This window comes from Uranotaenia lowii, chromosome 2 (assembly GCF_029784155.1).
Source record: "Uranotaenia lowii strain MFRU-FL chromosome 2, ASM2978415v1, whole genome shotgun sequence".
NCBI classification, from domain to species: domain Eukaryota; kingdom Metazoa; phylum Arthropoda; class Insecta; order Diptera; family Culicidae; genus Uranotaenia; species Uranotaenia lowii.
The window spans coordinates 352,912,142-352,933,659 of NC_073692.1; the positions used below are offsets into that span (position 1 = coordinate 352,912,142).

Below are 21,518 nucleotides of genomic sequence, written 5' to 3' on the forward strand. Positions count from 1 at the left end.
TTATTGCTTCTAGGAAAAACCCCAAAGTTTCCAGAAAATTTTCTTCTACTCCTTCCTCTTTTTCGTCTACACACGTCAGACCGGCAAACAACCTGCCTGTTCGCAGTCAGCCTCGGCCTACATTGGAATCACGGCTGGGTAATACCCGAAGTGATTTTAATGTTACCTGGGCTGATTCTGCGCCACAGGCTCGTTGTTTATCGTTCTCAGAGGTGGTTGAAAATGGGTTTCCCTCTCCAGGCATAACTAATAAAAATGGGAAAAAACCAAGTCTCAACGTTCATGCGAAGGCTTGGGAAAATCCCCGAAATTCAAATACTTTCTCTTCTCCTTCCTTTTCTGATCCTAACAATTTTGTTGATTTGGGTGAGATTACTGAGGAAAAATTAAAATTTTTGCATCAAAATTTAATGGAAATGATGCAACTTATATTGAAAGCAAATTCAATGTTTGAAGCTTTCCAAACTTGTTTTAATTATGCTAACAAAATTATTATGACTTTACGATTCCCTCATGGATCCAAATAGATGTTTAAATATTATGAATTGGAACGCTAGATCTTTGCTGGCTAACCAAGACGAGTTCTTTTTATTTTTGAAAACTCAAAACATACATATTGCTGCCATCACTGAAACTTTTTTAAAGCCAGACAATAACTTGAAAAGCAATGCTTTCTTTAAAATTTTACGAAATGATCGACTGGATCGACAAGGTGGGGGTGTAGCTATTGTCATCAATAGTCGTCTCAAATTTAGACTTCTTCCTTCTTTCAATACAAAAGTCTTAGAAACAATTGGAATTGAATTAGAAACTTCTATGGGGAAAATTATAATTGTTGCCGCATATTTGCCTTTTCAATGTAGCGGTGAACAGAAAAATTTTTTGAAGGGAGATTTACAAAAACTCACCAGAAATAAATCTAAATTTTTTATTATTGGTGACTTTAATGCAAAACACCGATCTTGGAATAATATTTCATCAAATTCAAATGGGAATATTTTGTTTAATGACTGCTCTGCAGGTTATTATACTGTTGAATATCCTAATGGGCATACTTGTTTTTCTTCAATTAGAAATCCCTCCACAATTGATTTGGTTCTAACGGATTTAGGCGAGCATTGTAGTCAATAAGTTACTCATGCGGACCTCGATTCAGACCACCTTCCAGTAACATTTTCTTTATCCCAGAGTCCCATTGAAAACCCTTTAAAATCAACTTTTAACTTTCAAAAGGCTAACTGGGAGCGATATATGAATTTTATTGAACGTAATTTAGATGTAAACGTTCCACTGAATTCAATAGAAGATATTGATTTGGCTGTAGAAAATTTGACAACTGCAATAGTCAATGCTAAAGCCGCTTCAATACCTAAAGTTAAACATAAATTCAATCAACCTTTAATTGATGATGATCTTCAGTTTTTGATACGACTGAAAAACATTCGTCGACGCCAATATCAACGTACTAGAGATCCTTATTTGAAATTAATTTATTGCGACCTTCAAAAAGAGATCAAACGTCGTTTAAATTTCATTCGTAATGAAAATTTTGCTAAAGCAGTAGAGGACATAAAACCCTACTCAAAGCCATTTTGGAAATTAACTAAAATTTTGAAAAAGCCCCAGAAGCCAATTCCTACTTTGAAAGATGGGGATAAACTTCTTTTAACTAATTCAGAAAAGGCTCAAAAATTAGCCCAACAATTTGAGTCTGCTCATGATTTTAATTTAAACGTTGTAAGTCCAATTGATGCTCAAATTTCCCTAGAATTTGATGATATTCTTTCTAAGCAAAATGTGTTTGAAAGTTCTTGTGAGACAAATATTGATAAACTTAAATTGATTTTCAAAAAATTTAAAAATATGAAAGCTCCAGGGGAAGATGGGATTTTCTATATTCTTCTTAAAAAGTTGCCTGAAAGCACTTTAAATTTTTTAGTTAAAATTTTCAACAAATGTTTTCACTTGGCCTATTTTCCCAATAAATGGAAAAATGCCAAAGTAACTCCAATTTTGAAACCTGGAAAAAGTGCTTCAGAGCCTTCAAGTTATCGACCAATTAGTTTGCTTCCATCTTTAAGTAAACTATTTGAGAGAGTTATTTTGACTAGAATGATGATTCACATTAATCAGAATTCCATTTTGCCTGATGAACAATTTGGTTTTCGTCATGGACATTCTACTACACATCAACTTTTGAGTGTAACTAATATGATTAACGCTAGCAAATCTGAGGGTTATTCAACTGGTGTTGCTCTTCTTGATATTGAAAAAGCTTTTGACAGTGTTTGGCACAAAGGTTTAGTAGCTAAATTAGCTCGATTTGATTTTCCTGTATATCTCACCAAAATTATTCAAAATTATTTGACTAGCCGAACCTTACAAGTAAGCTATCAAAATTCATGCTCTGAAAGGACACCCATTAGAGCTGGTGTCCCTCAAGGCAGCATACTTGGGCCAATTTTATACAATATTTTTACTTCTGATCTTCCTGATGTACCAGAAGGAAAAGGTAGAAGATTATTTGCTGATGATACTTTGCTTTCAGCAAAAGGTCGAAATTTACGGGTGGTACGCAGTAGATTGCAACAAAATTTAAATTCCTTTTTGAATTACTTGAAAATGTGGAAAATTTCTCCTAACGCTTCCAAAACTCAACTTATTTTATTTCCCCATAAGCCAAGAGCAAATTTTTTAAAACCTAATGAAAATCATTCCATAACTTTTAATGGGGTTTCATTAGAATGGTCTGATCACGTGAAGTACTTGGGACTTACACTTGATCGGAATCTTACTTTTAAAAATCACATTGAAGATATTCAATCTAAATGTAATAAATACACTAAATCTCTTTATTCTCTCATCAACAGGAAATCCCGACTTTGCCTGAAGAATAAGATGCTTATTTACAAGCAAGTCTTCCGACCAGCGATAATGTATGCAGTTCCGATTTGGTCTAGCTGCTGCGCGACGAGGAAGAAAGCCATCCAGAGGATTCAGAACAAGGTTCTGAAAATGATTTTGCGGCTTCCACCTTGGCACAGCACCGAAGATCTTCATCGGATTGCAGGCATTGAATCTATCGAAGAGATGGCCAACAAAATCATCTCCAACTTCAGAGGCAAATCGATGCAGTCTTCCATCGCAGAGATTCGTTCACTTTATGTTTAGTTTAATTTTAAGATAGTGTTTAGTTTTAAGTATAAAATATTTTTGCTATTACAGGATGTTCTCCTACATTAAAAACTTGATTGCGCTCAGCAAATTTAAATCTTATAAATAAATTTTTATAATCTAGTTACTTATAGGGCTATGAACAGTTCATTATTGAGCTGAACACCTAGTTTAATGCAATAATGTAATATAAGTGTAATCATGATTTGATACAAATAAAGACATATTTAAAAAAAAAAAAAACTCGGCCGACGGTTATCCAGGCGAAGGATGCGAAGCCGAAAGGTCCCTAGACCGAAAGGACAATCCCAATAGGCAGAATGATCATCACGCCGAATGGACGTTCGGCCGAATGGATACCAGGCCGTATGGTTGTAAGGCTAGATAGTCATTTGGCGCAACGTTCACTAAACCGAATGATCGTTATGCCGAATGGTCACCTGCTGCTTAGAAACATAATATATTAACACGAACGAGCAAGCAAGTATCGTTAAAATGAAAATAAGTCTAAGTCACACGACACGGTTGGCTATCGTAGTTGACTGGACTGGGCTTTCTGTGTTACACGATTGTGATTTCCTAGTGCTGTTATTCACAGTTCGCGCTTGCTTGCTTTTCCGTCCTTCGGTGAGGCAACCAGTCAATAGCAATCTCATCCAAGGCAACCATCCTAACCACCAGCCAACGCACTGTGGCCCAAAAGGGCTAAAAGTGGAACTTTTTTCGTAGCGCCTCTGTCTTTTATCTTATCTCTTAAGTGTCTGCAGATCATTTGCTTCTTCAAACATGCTTCATAACTTGAAAGCATCAAAAGTTAGTCAAAGTCCACAATAAAAAAAATAAAAATTCTAACTTTTTTTATTTCAATAGATACAGCTTTACTTTACAGTACAAAGTTGTAGAATACGTAAAAATATGAAACTTTGTTGAATACATCAAAACTCTATCTCTTTTCAGAGCAGAGTTATAAAGGTTTTATTTTGAAAGTTATTTGAAAGTTAGTTTTTTAAAATTAACTATAAATAGATGAGGATTCACATGAATAAGATGTTCTGAGCATTTGTTGTGGCATTCAAATCACACGTTTTGCACAAGATTTCAACATTCTACGACGTTTTCTAGCCAATTAATTGCGACTTTAAGTTTTATTTTTACTGAACTTCACGAGCGTTTATTGCAAAAACTTGCAAGTAAACTTTTAAAACTAATGAACCACATTGAAGCTTGAACTAAGTGCAACAAATTGGTGTTGTTGTCATTTGTCTCCACGCGAACACAACAAGCATATATTTGAAGTGTTTTACGTGCTTCTATAGATTTTTCATTTTTTTTATAGTGGACTTTGACTAACTTTTGATGCTTTCAAGTTATGAAGCATGTTTGAAGAAGCAAATGTTCTGAAGACACTTAAGACACAACGTGGGTTGGTTAGATACACATGACAATTAGATTGCTGTAATCTGGAGCTCACGCTCACTTGGTCAAACTTCAAAGAACGACCATTTGGCCTAACATCCGCTCGGCATAACGACCATTTCGCCTTATCTCCATTCGGCCAAATATTCTTTCGGATTCCGCCTAACATCCAGTCGGCCTAACGTTCATTCGGTCTAATAATCATTCAGCGTAATGACCATCCGGCCTGATGACAATTCGGCCAAATGCCTTTCGGCCTGTCAACCTATTCGGCTTAGCGATCTTCGGCATAACACCTTTACTAGTTTTTTTTATTACAAATGTAACAGTTCTTTATGGTCGCTCATCACCTACGAAAATATGATTATTTTCAGGTACAAAGATGTACCAAGCGATTTCATAACATCAGTATTGAGTAATAATTGATTCTGAGGAAGTTCACACATTTTAACAGAAAAATAACATTTTGTCCATTGTTTAATATCAATGCATTATAATGTTGGTATTTAAGTTTTTTATGTTCCGTTTTTTGGATCCGGACCATTTTAATTAAAATTATCTCAATTCGAATGCTGCTTCTTAACTTTTTGGATGTCATGGAATGTGAAATGATATTTACTTAAAAATTGGGTTTTGCCCACATTCCTCACATTTTTACATAGCAAGGGCAAGTAGGAGAATTCCAAATTGGCCAAACTCCGGTATAACCTTGCTGCTGATGGTCGAAATCATTGTGAATAATGCCAACTATTGTAATGGAACAAGTATTGATGATTTTTCAAACGTTGGGTGAAGCATTTTTAGCTTCAATTTTACGGTCTGAAGACCGAGCAGCAAATAAGTAGAACAATCTACGCATAAAATAAAGGCCTACAAAGCGATTTTGGCAGTTTCGCTAGAACAGATTATGTTCTAATCTCTTACAAACTTAAATATCTTTTGTTCGAAACCTACATACGTATTTTTCTTGAACGACCTTAACATGAAAGCTTCATTCATGATCAATGAATTGTAATTTTTAGTCGATTAAATACAAATCTTCGTTTCAAGGGTATTAAGATTCAACAAGGATTTCATACCTTATTTCAACCAAAGATGCACACAATTGTGTTCCAAGATCCGGCATTTTGGTGTCGAAACAATATTTATCCAATGGTCATACCTCTGCGGGGACGGTTGATTTGAATTCGATGCCATGCCGCCGAAGTTTAGTAGGTAGGTAAACCGTTTTAGGATCCGATTCCTCAGGGAAAGTGGCATGGCGGTACCAGCAGCATTGGGAAATTTGCCAGCAAGCATTGCGAGCTACGAGCAAGCAAACAGTAGGTAAATACGCATATCGGTGTCGGTGAGACCTGAACTGCCATAACAATAATTAAACGAATCTAGACTAACAGCCAGCCTACAGCAGAGTGGTTTAATCGCACGAACACGATAAATTTTATCAACAGCAAACAGCCCTCTCTAATTGTCATGTTAGCATTCGATTCCGGGGCGTATGTTTGACTATATAGCTGCAAATATCTATAGGTTACTATTTATGTATAAAGGTACACCCGCTCTAAGTGGATTGAATATACTTATGTACGTAGCTATTCCTACTTTCGTACACATTTCGATATGCAAAAAGCATGTGGCGAAACAACAAGCAGCAGCGCACCCGAACACACATTTTACTCACGGGTCAACACACGCAACAGCCAAATCCGATTCTCATTTACTGGAGCCGGGGATTAGCACGTTTCTCTAAATTTAATTCTTCACCGCGTGCACTCGGCGCCCTCATCAAAACCAACCCCTTCCTTCTTCGCCCGAACCGGATGTTCCAGTTGGTGCCAAAAGAAAGAATCTCACGATCTACTGAAATTCACCCGAAAAATCCCCCTACTGGTTGTTGTAAGCAAATCTTCAGCTCACCCGTGGCATTCCGGCATCCGACGTCGTTGTTGTGAGAATAATAATAATAACATAAACGATCGCTAGTATGGTTCGTCGAGTTTTTGCGCTAAGCTCGCAACTAGCTCGCTACTTATAGATATCTAGCTGGTTAGTGCAAATGGATTCAACTAGGAGAAATACAAACCTAACCACAGACCATCGGACGTAAACTGTTGAAGACGAGCGAAAGCCGGTGGCACCTTGAGGAATTCGCTCTAACTCTAAGTAGACGGCGGCTGTTGAGGCAAAATTCGGGATCGATGGTTTTGGTGAATTTATTGACCGCGAGTTGCGTATAAGTATGTACTAAGTATACCTAAACAATATGGAACGGAGAACGTTGCGCTACCCTCGTTCGGTGTTAACTGTCGCCGTCAACGATAATAAAAAAAACCGGCGTCGACATCGTCGTCCAGCTGGCGAGCAACAAACACGCCAGCTAGCGGTATTGTTGCTGAATTCTTAATAATGCTCCTTGAGTGGATTCAATTCGGAACTAACTTTTTTTTTATTCGTCAATCTAAGGCTTTAAACTGGAGCTCAGAATATCAAATATTCGTTTTGCTTGGAGAAAAAATGAAAAAATTTATAACCACTGACTATACTGACATGACACTATGATCCAAATTCCGTTCAATTTTTGGCTAGAAGCCACCTCCCGTCTACATTGCGCGGCAGCAATTCGAACATGCAAATTTTACTGCAAAATACCCTGTCAGTAAATTTTACTATGAGTATGTAGTATGTAGTATGAACTGATCGACTTTTATAAAATTTCTGGTATCATTTTCCAACTGGACTACAACATCGATCGAAGCGCACTCTGGTATCGACACTGGTATCGATATCAAAGTTAACTGCTAGACAAACATTTGGCCTGCTAACACCAATGTTTGGCCCGCGGAGCTTTGATGAACCTCAATGTTATGAAAGAAGAATTATACTCATAAAACAAAGCATGGTCCATACTTTGTTTTATAAGTATAATTAATGTTTCATAACATTGAAGTCGAAAAATGTTATATTTGTCATCTTTTTATGAAGATTGCCCAGCTAACATGAAATCGTAATAGAAATGATGATCCAAATCGAATATTAAGACATTTTCAATAACCATCGTAAACAAGTTGATATTGAGTGATCATTCATTTACGACAAGCTTTGCCCAATAAAAGTTGAATCGGATAGCAGTTTAGTAAATTCGTAAATATGTCTCCAAAAAAGTTGAGAATATGCTTATTCGACATTTACCATTTGAGTGAACTGATTTACAATAAATGGGCGGTCCTTCAATTGACACTCTATCCGGTCTCTTCCTTTCTTCCTTTGACCGGTTCGTAAAAATAAAACCTCACCTACAGAGCTATAGCGTGGATCACATCAACTGATGAGTTGGCATCGTGGTAAGATATCGGACAGCGAACTCGGTGGACTGGAGTTCAATCTCGGTCGAAAATTTTTTTTTTCTTGTGGGAAAATCGAATCTTCGGAATCTTGTCTATATCCTATTTTGATCAACCTTACTTATTTATTTATTTCCGTCTTTGGTTGTGTAACCGTACAGACTAGTTGCTTAATCCTAAGAAACTCTGCTTAAATCTAATTTAAACCTACGTTTACACATATTAAAATCAAACAAATGACTCACTGAGTTAAAACTTTCACAACATTTATCAATTGGATGGTTCCGGCCATATACAGTACGGTGATAGGGTATCATGGAAACGTATATATTGACACTTTGCAGTATGTATGCGGAGTCAACACGGTGGGTTAAGGTATCAAAAATGAAGGCTTGCTGCAGTTCAATACGACGCTTTTCTAGTGTAGTTAGGCCTATCAGAGCACACCTTTGCTCATAAGGCGGGAGTCGGAGCGGGTCATTCCAGGGAAGACGCCGGAGAGCGTATCTTACGAAGCTACGTTGAACTCGTTCGAGGCGGAAGCATTGAGTGCTCTGAGAGGGAGCCCACACCTGGACAGCATACTCCATGATACTACGAACGGACGAGCAGTAGATGGCTTTCAGTGCATAAATATCGTCAAAATCCCTTGTGTTACGGCGAAGAAACCCAAGTGCTGCAAATCCCTTTGCCACGGTTAGCGCGATGTGCTCAGCGAAAGTGAGCCTGTTGTCGACTTTAACCCCTAGATCGAGAATAGATTTTGTGTTTTCCAAACAGAGGCCGGATAGCTGTCAAAATTTATAACATTTCTTGATCGGGTAAAATTAATGATCTTGCACTTTTTCGCATTTGCTTGCATTCCGTTCATCTGACACCAGCTCTTTAATGTAGCGATGGCAGGGCGAGACAGTCTACAGTGCTGTGAATCTTTCTAAAAATCTTCAGATCGTCGGCATACAATAGAGTGTCGGATTGAAGAGTTGCGCACAGGTCGTTTACAAAGATTATGAAGAGAAGCGGTCCAAGGTGACTCCCCTGAGGAACTCCAGATGGGATGGCAAACGTTTCCGAGCGCGAGTTTTTAATTTTCGTGAAGGCACGCCGGTCCGTCAGGTATGACTCAATCCATTCAAGCGCCCATTCAGGAAAACCTAGCTGATCCAGCTTAGCTACAAGTATTTTGTGCGGGACACGGTCAAACGCTTTTGCGAAGTCTATATAAACAGAGTCCACTTGAAAACCTTTCTCCATGCTGTTACTCAAAGAGCTTACATAGCACATCAGATTGGTTACGATTGATCTTCGCTTCATAAAACCATGTTGAGCCTCAGATATAAAAGGTTTTGCAGCGGCATACATTCGTTCATGCATTAGGACTTCAAAAATCTTAGATATTGAGTTCAAGATTGATATAGGTCGGTAATTATCTACGCAGTTAATATTTCCTGATTTGTGAATCGGTGAGATGGACGCAACTTTCCATGCTCTGGGAAACGATCTTTCCGATAGTGACCGGTTTATTATACTACAAATCGGGGCAGCTAAAGGTGCTGCGCAAAGTTTTAAAAAAGCGGTGGGTATGCGATCTGGACCAGAACCTTTAGTTGGGTCAAGCGAAGACAATTGTTCGTAGATATCCTGTTCAGTGAAGCACGGTACAGGTAATTTGATATCGTACGATTGAATAGAGGCGATGTAGTTGCTGTCTGAGTCGGTACTAGCTGGACAATATACACTTTGGAAGAAATCAGCGAACATATTAGCCGATTCAGTCGAGTTAGAGGCAGTGACTCCATTAAACCTCATGTCCGCAGGAATAGATGCGTTCCGTTTTCTTCGATTAAAGTGTTTCCAGAATGACGATGGATCACGTTTGAGGTTTTGTTGCAGCTGAGAAATGTGTTGGCGGAAGAGCAGATCGTTCAGGTTTTTGAATTCATTCTCTAGGGATCTCAAATGGCATCTGCCATTTTCAGAACGATTCTTGTTATAACTTTTACGTGCCTTTCGTAGCTGATTTCGTAGCCGTCTTAGATCGGAGTTCCACCACTCGTGCTTTATTGGTTTGAAACTCTTCGGGCGTATCAAGGGAATGTTTTGTCTAAAAACCGAGTAGAGTTTTTCATAGAAAACATTCAAAGCGGAATCCACATTTTGGTAAGTTTAATACAATCTTTCCATCTGGTATATTTGTTTGAATAATTCTGTTGTTCCTGCGTTATATCTTCATAAAAGTTTGCTGGGTGGTTGAATCTTTTTAAAATTTTTGCTCTTTGAAATAGAAGTCAAATAATTATTTAAGTATTCGTAATTTTGGAGGCAGTAAAAAGTCGCATCATAGGCCTTTAAAATCTGCGTATAAATTTATTCAGCAGACATCACCACAATGATGTAGATGAGATGTTTGAAAGCATCGTGTGCTCTTTTTTGTGTTTACAACACCATTTTTTGTTAACGTAAGCATGACTATTTTTTTTATATTCGTATAACAAATATTGATTCAAAAAAACAACATCATTTGAATTTAAATAACACCGCAGAATAAATTTGAAGTCTTTATTTTTAATCTTATGAAAGTTTTGGCTCATCAGAGTTGAAAAATACCTTATTTTCTAAATAGCTAGTTTATTTCAACAAGATACACTTTTTTTTTGAAAAATTTTACCAATAATTTTTGATTGAGTGCTGGAAAACATGTGTTATTTATGAAGGTTAAAAAATAGTTAGATTTCCAAAACTGTAGAAATTGTAGCAATTTTTCAGAAAATAGGTTGAAAAAAGTTAGTTTTTTTTTGTATTTTTGTATGTTATTCATTTATATATTAAAACAAAGTACAAAAAAACCCATAAGAAAATTTCAGGGGGGGGGGGGGGTGGAGGATCCTAAACGAGCCTAAAGTTTGTATGAGATTTTGAGACATTTTGATCGGGAGGAACATGAAAATTCAGTTTTTCATTGATAACTTTGGTCCCCTCCGGCCAGTTTCTTTTGAAAACGGTTTTTCTGCAAGCCTATACTATGACAAATTTTTCATCCCAAGACTGCATTTCAATAAGAGTTAAGATAAAAAAGTTATTAAGCTTAAAAAAATAGCTATCTTTTTTAATGGTGATATTCATCACTATTGATGAGAGATACTGCTTCGAACATTTTTACGCAGCAGTAACAGTGATGAATATCACTCTGAAAAAAGTTACCCCATTTTTGAAGTCTAATAACTTTTTTGTCATAAGTTGAATTGAAATGCAGTCTTCGAATGAAATATTTGTCATAGTTTAGGCTTTCAGAAAAACCGTTTTTAAGAAAATCGGCTGAAGGGGACCAAAGTTATTCATGTTCCTCCCGAACAAAATGTCTCAAAATCCCATACAAACTTCAGGCTCGTTGAGCGACTCCTTCCCGTGATCCGATCTGGCCCAAATTTGGCATGAGACTTTGTACTAGACCTAGGATCAATTTAAGCCTGCAGCGCATAACATTTCACAAGCTTGAAATTTCCCATACAAATTTAGGGCAGTCTAAATGTTCTTTCACGTGCAAATCAATGCTTGTGGGGAATCGTGGGCCAAACATCTTGTGCCACCTATATATTTATGTTTTTTACACATTCAGAACTTAAAATACATTTTTTCTATCTATTAGTTCTTCTGCTAAATGATGAGTTATGAAAAATTTGTGTCCATCCTATATAAGGAATTTAGCCAAAACGTACGCGAGCTAGGTTTTTGAATCTATTCGATCATACACAACTCTCTTTTTTATTTCATCATCTGAAATTTTTTAGAAATAACGAATTGAATTTAGAAATTAAAGTTTAGGTCAACTCATAAACTTTGCATGTTATTTCGTCACCCACCATTTTTCAAAATCCAAAAAATATTGCTTTATTAAAACAGTCAGAACATAAGGAAAAAAAACTTATAAAAATTAAAGAAATGCCTAATGATACCTTAAAAATGTAGAAAACCATACCATTTTTTATTTACATTTTATCTTTTATAATAAAGAAGTCATGGAACAAAAAAAAAGTGGCCCATTAAAAGAGGATCTAAGTAAGCATCGTTCGCTTGAAGACGTGTTTGACAGCCACTCCCAATATTTTTTTACAAAGTTCTTGGCGATTTGCAGCTAAAACCGGCATTCAGGGGCACTGCGATCAAAATGATGATGTTATGGGGCTTGTGATATGTTTAACTCAGTTGGAAAGTCAGTTGCCTCCTGAGCCGATGTCCGTGAGTTCGAGCCCAAGAGTGAACATCGACACAGTTGAACCGAATAAGTTTTTCATTAACTGTCCATCAACTGCAACGCTGATATAAGTCGAGAATGCCATGAAGATGGTAAAACGACAATAATCGAAACAATAAAAAATTATGTTAAAAAAGTATATTTTCAAAACAGGAGGGAAAATTCTAAAATTTACTTGTTTAAAAGTAAAATTATCAAAATTGGATAAAAGAATAAGGTTAGAAAAAGTGAACTACGCTATCGTTAATACTTTAAAAAACCCGTTTTTTAATCAATACATCTTAATTTTCAGTTTCCGGAAAACCAACACAACAGCGAAGAAAGCCTACACGAAATAAGAATCTAACCAGTCCAGAGCAGTGAGGATTATTTTAGAATGGCCAATAAACCGTTCGTAAGACGATAATCTTTAACTTGATTAAGTTTTCAAAAATTAAACATGCTTCCGAAACATTTTTAGATCCTAGCCTAGTCTAGGAGAACGCCACATCAACAAACATTTGGATACCAAGAGCTTAAAAATTTGTGCGCTTATATGTAGAGGAAAGCGTGAGCGTAGGTTGCATTCCCAAATTCAAGCAAAAATTGGCGAGATAGGAGAAAGTGCTAAAATTATCATCGATAGGATATCACCCTCGACAATTAGACACCGCAGATCTATTGCAGATCCATGAGCTGTACTCCATTTTTTTACAAAAGCAATCATGAATCGATTTCAAATGTGGTGCGATTTGCTACATAAGAACCATCAAGCTATCGATACTAAGGAATAAGGAAATAAAACGAATCGGAGTTTAAGATGTAAAATTTGTAACACGTAATTGGTGAAAATAATTCAATATTTTAATTTTCTAAGTGCGAAACGAAGGTTGGAAACTTAGAATTTATAGGATCAATTCTCAATAAAAATCGTTGACATGATTGAATACAAAAACGATATAAATCGTATAATACCAAATCCAATTTATATTTTAAAATAGGTTTCTTAGAGTAGAAAACAACTATACAGTTTTTCAATAAGAAGCTCAGAGTTCCTATTTTTATCAGAATATTTTTAATTATACATAAAAATTAAAAAAAAAAGTTTTATAAACTTCACTTTCGAAATCACTGGATTTATTTTGATGATTCATAAAGAAAATATTAAAAATATCAACTGGACAACCGTGTTTGGAAATTAGCCTGTTAACAAAAATGTTTTTCCGTTTATCCGATATTAAGCTGAAACGACTGAGATGGAAATGACTTTTCCTTTGTACTAATGCCTTCTTCTCAAGTGCTGTGCACTAAAGAGTTTTCAACAACATTAAATTTGAACAAAGCTTTCATTTTTAGAACATTAGTGTTCTAATTTTTTGAGTTTTTTTCTTTCAAATTATAAACAGTGAATCTATCATAATTTACCATAGCCGATTTCTAGTGGAACAGCTCTTTGGAATCTGAAAATTTAAACGTTGAATTTTGCTGAGAAAACCATGAAAATTTCTATTTGCTTGTGCAAAAAGCATTGCAATGAATAAATCGAAGATTTTCTTATCTAATTCAATCATTGTTGCTGTCCGAAATTAAGCAGTTTACACAAAAATCTCCATTTAAAAAACGCTTTGTATTCACAGCTGTGTTAGAAAAAGAACAACTATTGGGAATCACCCTTTTGTTAGTTCCAAAACAAAAAACAAGTTGCTTTGCTGCAAATCGTTAATTAAAGTGCAGTGCAAGTTTTCAAATATTTTCTGAAAACTGGTAAGAACTGAAAAATTTTAATAGTGATGAAGGATGTGATAAAAAAATACCTGCAAAAAAAACCATCACACAAATCTCTAGCTGCGAAAAGAATCACGGTGACAACCTTTTTCTATTAGTGTCAAATTTTGAAAGTTTCGTGTGATTTTTTCTGTTTATTTTATCAAATTTGCAAATTATAAAATATAATCTTTGGAAGCGTATGGCAGAGAACACCACGCTTCATTCAAGTTTTTTTTTTTAATTTTATTTATTTATACATGAGCATAACATTGTAGAAACAACGGTCTAAATAGCTTATTTGCATCAGGTACTAAGGTGAAAGGAAAAATTACGTACGCAATTTTTCAGGATGCATACAAGTTTTGGCCTTGTACCTAGGTAATAAAAAAAAACTCAAATTGAGTTCCTATTTTTGTTTATTTGATATGTTTCATTAATGTTTTTGTTTAAATTGTTTTTCTTTTTGATTTTTGTTGAGTAATTCCTGAATTTTGACCAAATTTGCCGGGATATAACCCGGATTTTGGGTTGATAATTTTAAAATCAAATGCCTGGATTTTTCCAGGTTTTTGAATACTGATCAAAGTAAGACATTGATCGAAGACATGATCGAACACTGCGTTACGTAATATTTGAATGGCCCCCCTTATAGGGGTATACCATTTTCAGCACTAAATCAGCAGTTAATTTTGTCAAACCTAGCTTAGCACTGTGATGATGCACAGAATCAAGCTCTATAGCCGACGTTAGAGCAGAATTGGTGCTAGTTTATAGTGCTTATGATTACTTGGGTTATCTGGTTGGTAGTCATATTTGGAAATTTATTCCCGCGACTTTCAAGGCTAATCTCTAAATCCAAATTTTTAATTTTACTTCATAAGAAGAATGCTGATTATATCAATTTAAACCACTACTGTTTGGAATCGTTAACTGTAGGGAGGGCTTATATCACGGAAAATACCATTTTTACAGAAGATTGTATTTTTTTTTAAGATCAACTTGAATAAAACGCTGGCTTTGTTAAGACTGTACAGAAGACTTTTACGGTTTCTCAATTTTTCCACTTCATTGTCGTCGCTTTTTGGTTCACAACTAGTAAGAACCGTATTCAAAAGAGTTACAACACTTTATTTTGTGAATAAGCGAATTTTGTGAAAATTTGTCGAAAGGTTTTTGAGTTATGATGAAAATATTCCACTCTACATTGTTTTTATGGTAATAGCCAAGCAGTCTTTACAATCCGAAACATAGAAATTTATTATTTGTCCAACTTTTCTGTGATTGTTGGCACCATCTTAAGGGAAACTAAAATAGTTCAATATGTATAAACGTAAAATTTAAGGTTGAGTGTTATAAACATTCACAGAATGAACACATATAACAAAATGAACAAACATCCATCGATCAAAGGTAAAACATATCACAATAGTAGCTTATGACCTCCATAGATAAACGACAGAAATCTCTTTCTGTAAGAAATCGATATACGATTTTTCAAATTCATTTTCGACGTGCAATCTACCGATCGATCAGCAATGTGGCAATAGACTTATCTCAAGTAAACTAACAAAGGATAGATACATTTTTCTAAGTAGGATAACACAGCAATTTGAACATTATAACAATATCAAATTTACTAAAACCTTTCAGTTATATAAAACTATCTCAGTTTCCCTGAAAATGGTGCCAACAAGTACCGAAACGTTGGATAAATAATAAAGTTCTATGTTTTGTATTATGAAGACTGCTTGTCTATTACTATTTAAAAAAAACATTTTGAGATTATTTTTAAGAAAGAATGCTTCAATAAAAATAAAATTAGGCAACAGATGTGCCATCACACTTTTTATTCAAATCATGTCAACTTTATCAAATGAAGGTCGCTTTTTTTAATTAGAGCATCTCGTTTAAAGCTGCCCAGAATAATGATAGATTTTAGATAGTTTTGAAGAACTGTTAAGGAAACCTGTTTGACAATTTTTGTCTGAAATTGCATAGCAAGGAAAATGACTTTCAGTGATTTTTCGGTTTTAAGCATTTGAACAATTTTAGGAAACATTATTAAACTGACTAATAGTCACATTTACATATAGTTCTTGTTAAAATTGTTTCACGAAAAACTGATTTTTTTGGGAGCATGCTCGGTAGCCTTATTATTGAATCGATTTTAATCAATAAAAATTCTTTAAATGTAGTAAATTTATCAAATTTAGCAAATTTTGCAATTTTATCTTCTAAGCAATTTACTCTTAACCGAATTCAACAATTTTATGAAAACCATAAATAAACCTTCAATAACGTAGAAATGTAGATATGAGTAAGCTTTCAATGATTTAAAATTTAAAGAAAAAAAATCGAAGTGTGAAGTGCTGAAAGTCATGTTCCATATTTAGCCCCTGTGGTTATGCAATTTTTCAAACTTTCCATATTTGTTCCTCAACGATACAGTATTCCGTTCAACAAAAGTTGTTTAAAATCATAAATCTATGCTTGAGAGTTCATTTTTAGAGAGAAAAAATGGGTTTTAAGAACGACAATTTTCCATAAAAGATATAATGGACACATGAAAGGGAATCAAGAAATCCAACTCTCTCCTACAGATCTACAATCTTAAGATTATGCAATCAAAAGCATCAAAAATGGTTGAAATCGATAATGTTTCTCCCGAACAAAATGTCTCAAAATCCCATACAAAATTCAGACTTGTTTAGCAACCCCTTTCCGGGATCGGACCTGACCCGAATTTGGCATGACATCTTGTACTAAGCCTGGATCAATTTTAGTCTACAGCGCATAACATTTTCATCAGTCCGGTAATTTGGGACACTACTTTTACTTTATAAAAAATAATTCAAATAAATTTAAATTTGATAAAAAAAATTGAAAATCATGGCTACAGAGGATTAAATTGTTAGGTGTTTTTATGTCTAAATACATAATTGAGATTCAGAGTTCAGAATTATAATTCAGATTCAGAGTTCACATTCAATGTTCAAAATTCTGAGCCAGAGGGTTCAAAGTTCAGCTTCAATTTTTTTCCAATTCTAGAAATAGATCACCAATTAAAAACTGGTTGAAATTGTGTCACGATCAGCAATTTAGTTTAATTAACCCGAGACCAAATACATGCTTCCCGGCGTTTTATCACCACTTTCATCTACCATCGTGGTTAATTGACGTTCATTGTCTGACATGGTACGTACCAGTATTCCGCTATGCTACATGAAGTTCTTAGCCCGTGTGGTAGATGAGTTTAACTCTAGCTGTCATATTGAGTCAGATAATAAGAGTTGGGAGTTTTAAGTGATTGTAGTCTATATATTTTAGTTCTTGATTGATTTTTATCTTTTTTATTTCCTTTTAAAGTGATTATAGATATGGCTCTCTAGACGAAAACACTTGGTTCACAAAGCATGAAACGAGGAAAAGCTCGGAAATTTCGTTCAATCGAAGACCAAATATGCGTTTCATTGTTCTTTCGGGACATTAATTAAGCTGATGGCACGCACCCATCAATTGATAGAAGAGGGAGCTTCAAAAATTTCAACAACAGAAGGAAGGAGGTGCAAAGTTATCTATTACGAAAATAGTCTCCTGTAACAAAATATGCCAACGGGGGTAACACAACCCCGAAAAAAAACTATGGCTCAAAAAAACCAAACCGATAGTATGTACCTAGTATCGATTGTATTTTTTTTTACAAAAGTAAATTTTCCCTCGTCCACATTTTTCCGGTTCAGATCCAGCAGCACCTGATACTTTCTAACCACCATGAGGTGGGGGGAAGGACAAATACCAGGAGCTGAAGCGATGCGGGTGGCGAAGCTAGAAGTAGAGCTTACACGATACGCATCAATATCAGATGAATGTCAACGACGACGACTACGATGTCGTCCGTCGGCCAGTGACGATTAATACTATTATCGTTAGTCGTCAATCGGTGAACCGTGTAAAAACAAGTTTCAGTTTTTTGTTTCTACACGGTTGTTGCGTTTCTTTTTACTCGATAGTATAGTGGCCAGTACGGTCCTGTTTAGGTTTATGGGGGTGTCTGGTGTAAGGAATAAGGAAACAAGTGTGAGTATTGCTTACCTTGGATCCGGGAGGATAATCTTCTTGCTGGCTCGGGCCGCCGGCATGCATTTGGATTTCTCCATCGCCATCAGATAGCTGACATCGGCCAGCACTGCTTCCAGGTCCGCCATCTTGGCTCTTCCTGTATGGTGTTGTTATCGTTCGTTAGATCGAGGGAGAACACGCGAAAACCGGGTCTCTTTTTTTCTGTGCTCGCCTGACAACTCTGCTGCCGACTGCTCTCCGGTTGCCAAGGATGTGTTTTGTTACCAAGCTCCACAAGAATCCGCCGCTGTCGCGCGAAGCAGCAGTGATTGCTTTGATGGTACTTCGGTGGGTTGTGATGGGTAAATTTTTCACCACCCCCTAGTGCCACTTGAAGGAGACCACACAGACACACAAACACAAAGTGGAGCAGCAGCGACGGCTTTGGAAAACCGCACAACAAATAAACTTTTTAACACTTTGGCCCTGCTGGGAGCATTTCCTTTTTTCCGGCTCTTCTCCGACTCCCCCCGAACTTGCTCCTTACTGTGAGGACACTTGGAGCACGCTTTTCCACACTCTCGCGCTCTTTCTCTTGTTTCCGCTTTTCCACCCAAAGAGCAATAATAATGGTAACAACAATAATGACAACAAGTGGATTCCCAAGATTTTTTCCGAACGCCACAAGGGATGTTTTACGCTAGCATATCGCCGTGATACATTCGTATAATGACAATAATTATCCTCAGTTGACACCGATCTTCAAAGTCTCAAAGGAGCTATCCGCAGATTTCCTCAGGGACCGAATCAAGAAAATTCACACTAAATTACACAATCAATTTTCCTGGATCATCACTGGTAGCTTCTGAAAAAATACATGGAAATACTTAACTAAAAAAGCTAAATTGACTCATATTTATTGTAACACTTGAAGCAGCTCCTCACTTCACCATTCACCCAGCTGATGCTTCACCGATTCAGCCTCTATTTTCTTCCAACCGAGCCAATATCTCAAGGAATTAGATCTGGATATGGCGATTTTTGCGTCAGCCAGCAGCAAGCAACAATTTCTTCCACTCTCAGCATAAACAAATGAATGAATGACTGAATAGAAGAATTTCAACTGGATACTTCTGTGTTATTGAAATCGCAATTAGGGCTTGCAGCGCAACTAGCTAGAGACACAGCGAAAAAATCAACACATTACAAACATCTTCTCACTCGGTCAGTGCTTTTCGGCTCTGCTCGCTCAGGGCTTGCTAGGAGAACTCTCACGCTTTTCGGTTTCACGCGAACTCTCTTCTCCAGAGGTTCTGCTCCGTTGTAAACTAACAACTAGGTCACTCACGAGTGCAATCTCAAGCAACCGGAAAAAAAGAATCACAATTTTTTGCCAACTTCAATTACGAAGCATGCATTTTCGTAGATTAATGCCCACGTACATCGGAAAACACTTAAGCCTTAATGCGTAGCCAGTTCCACGAATATCTCAACTTCCCTAGCTGCGATGCACTTAACTCTGAACAACAACGCTCGAGCTGTTGCAAGGTTCCGTCTCAAGGTACCTCTTATCAGGCTGAAGCACAATGATAAAAAAAAGTCTCCAAAAGCACTCCGGCCAGGATGACTAGCACAGCACAACTGGATTGGGCGCCCTCTCTGCGTGCCTCCTACACACAGTAAAGCACGACGGCGAGAGATCCGACTACGCCAATGTCTGGACACCCACCACAGCCGAATTCAGGCGCACCAAATCGCTCGGGAATGCTCCAAAAATCGAAACATAGGCATATGAGTAATACGCGAATTTACTTGCCCATGAGCGCAAGTAATGAAGCACAAGAAAAAAAAAACCTTGCACTGGGACAACACCGCGGTATCGAATCTCTGAGGCTGCCGTCGTTTTTTTCAATTTAAGAGAATGAAAAAAAACCTGTCCCCAAAGACCGCCTCAAGTTAATACAAAAAAAAAAGACAGCCACTAAAACAACGACCCGGTCTCCGAAAAAAGCCTTGAGACTACAACAGCCGTCCATAGCACACCTTAAGGCTAAATCGCAACACTTCTCGCGTTCTCTGTATCAGCAAAGTCAGTAGCCCTGAGACCCCATCAATACTCGCGCGCGCTTGCAAACTTTTGCCGTTTACCTGCAGCTCTACGCTGAACCTGGTTAGTAGAGCTGCTCTGATGATGATAATACCCCACTTAGTCGTCTAGTTACCAGCAGTAGGTACCATTCATATAATCAAGCCTTGACACATCCCGTCCCACCGAGTCAGTTTTCTAGCCGAAGAACCTCCCACTCCCGACAATCTGTCGGCGGTGGCACAACCAAACCAAGTGTCAAGACAAATCTTCCGAGAAAATCGCAACCGACACGCAAACGCAAAAATCTTTCCGGTCCACAAGGACCCCGAAGATAAAAATTATCCCACACGCACTTCTGTCAAAAGACAAAACAAAACATCCACCGAATGGATGTTGTCTGTATCCTTAACTTCTCCGTATCACCACATTCATCAAAAACTTATTTTTTTTTTTAAAGCGAAGCAGCCCTGACTGGGTGAGATGATAACCCCTCAAAACAATGTAGAGGGGGGAGTTGGACACACAAACGCACCCGTGGTAGAAGTAAGAGGTCACTACTCCAGATCACCGATGCTGCAACTGCTGCTGATGACAACCGTCCGAACGCGACTAGCTCTGCTTACTCACTAAATGGAGCAGCAAAGCGAGCTCCATTCCAGGCAAGCTGGGCTCCCCCAATTTCTCACGCAAGACGAGAACTCACACTCGAGCATGGTTGCCACATGTACAGATTTATCTAGACAGGTACAGATTTTTGAGCTCATTTTTGGTACAGAATCTGTACGTACAGATGACAGATTTTCAAAATTTGGTACAGATTTGTACAGATTTTTGACTTTTAAAAACTGAAAAAAGTTTTTACGCTTAGCTTTCATCCAGGCGATTCAAAACTTTATAGAAAATAAGTCAAAAGTTAGCCTTTAGTATTCTGACGATAGGAGTTCCTTACTGGGAAGTGCACGATGGAATAATTAAATTTGCAAGTTTGCTACAAATAATTAAATATCTGAATATCATCCCCCTTTCGTCAGCAGTGGTTAAGCGCATTTTCTGGGGAGTAAATTCCAATGAAACCAAAGTTCGTAATTGTCCGAGTGTTGACACATTGGACGCTATCTTTAGAACGAAAAGTCAGTTAAGATTAAACAGTGGATCGAAAAATTTCGTATTTAATATGACACTCGAAAATCGTTTTAATAAAACTATGTATAAACATCATGAACATTAGGAAGTGTTTGTTATGTTATACTTTCAATTTCAGTTTTTTAAAGAGAGAAAAAATAAAATGAATCAATGAGTTTCACAAAAAGTGTTTAAGTAAAAAATTGTACTATTTGTAATAAAGTATCTATTTATCTTTATTTGAGATTAAAAATAAACAAAATAATACTTTGATTGCAGAACTTTGTTTTCTTCGGTACAGATTTTGGTACAGATTTTT

The 21,518-nt window shown here is 36.7% G+C and overlaps 1 protein-coding gene across 5 annotated transcripts in view; it reads right to left on the reverse strand.

The window, feature by feature from the left end:
* The window catches only part of LOC129748550 (G protein-coupled receptor kinase 1), a 538,704-nt gene extending 518,006 nt beyond the window's left edge, over window positions 1–20,698 (reverse strand). For 3 of the 5 annotated variants that reach the window (XM_055743208.1, XM_055743206.1, XM_055743207.1), the window contains exon 1: window positions 18,022–20,590. In XM_055743208.1, coding sequence (XP_055599183.1) covers window positions 18,022–18,134 — 113 coding nt within the window. In that variant the 5' untranslated portion in view covers window positions 18,135–20,590. The other 2 variants (XM_055743204.1, XM_055743205.1) reach the window with 2 other exon arrangements.
* Window positions 20,699–21,518: the final 820 nt, after the last annotated feature.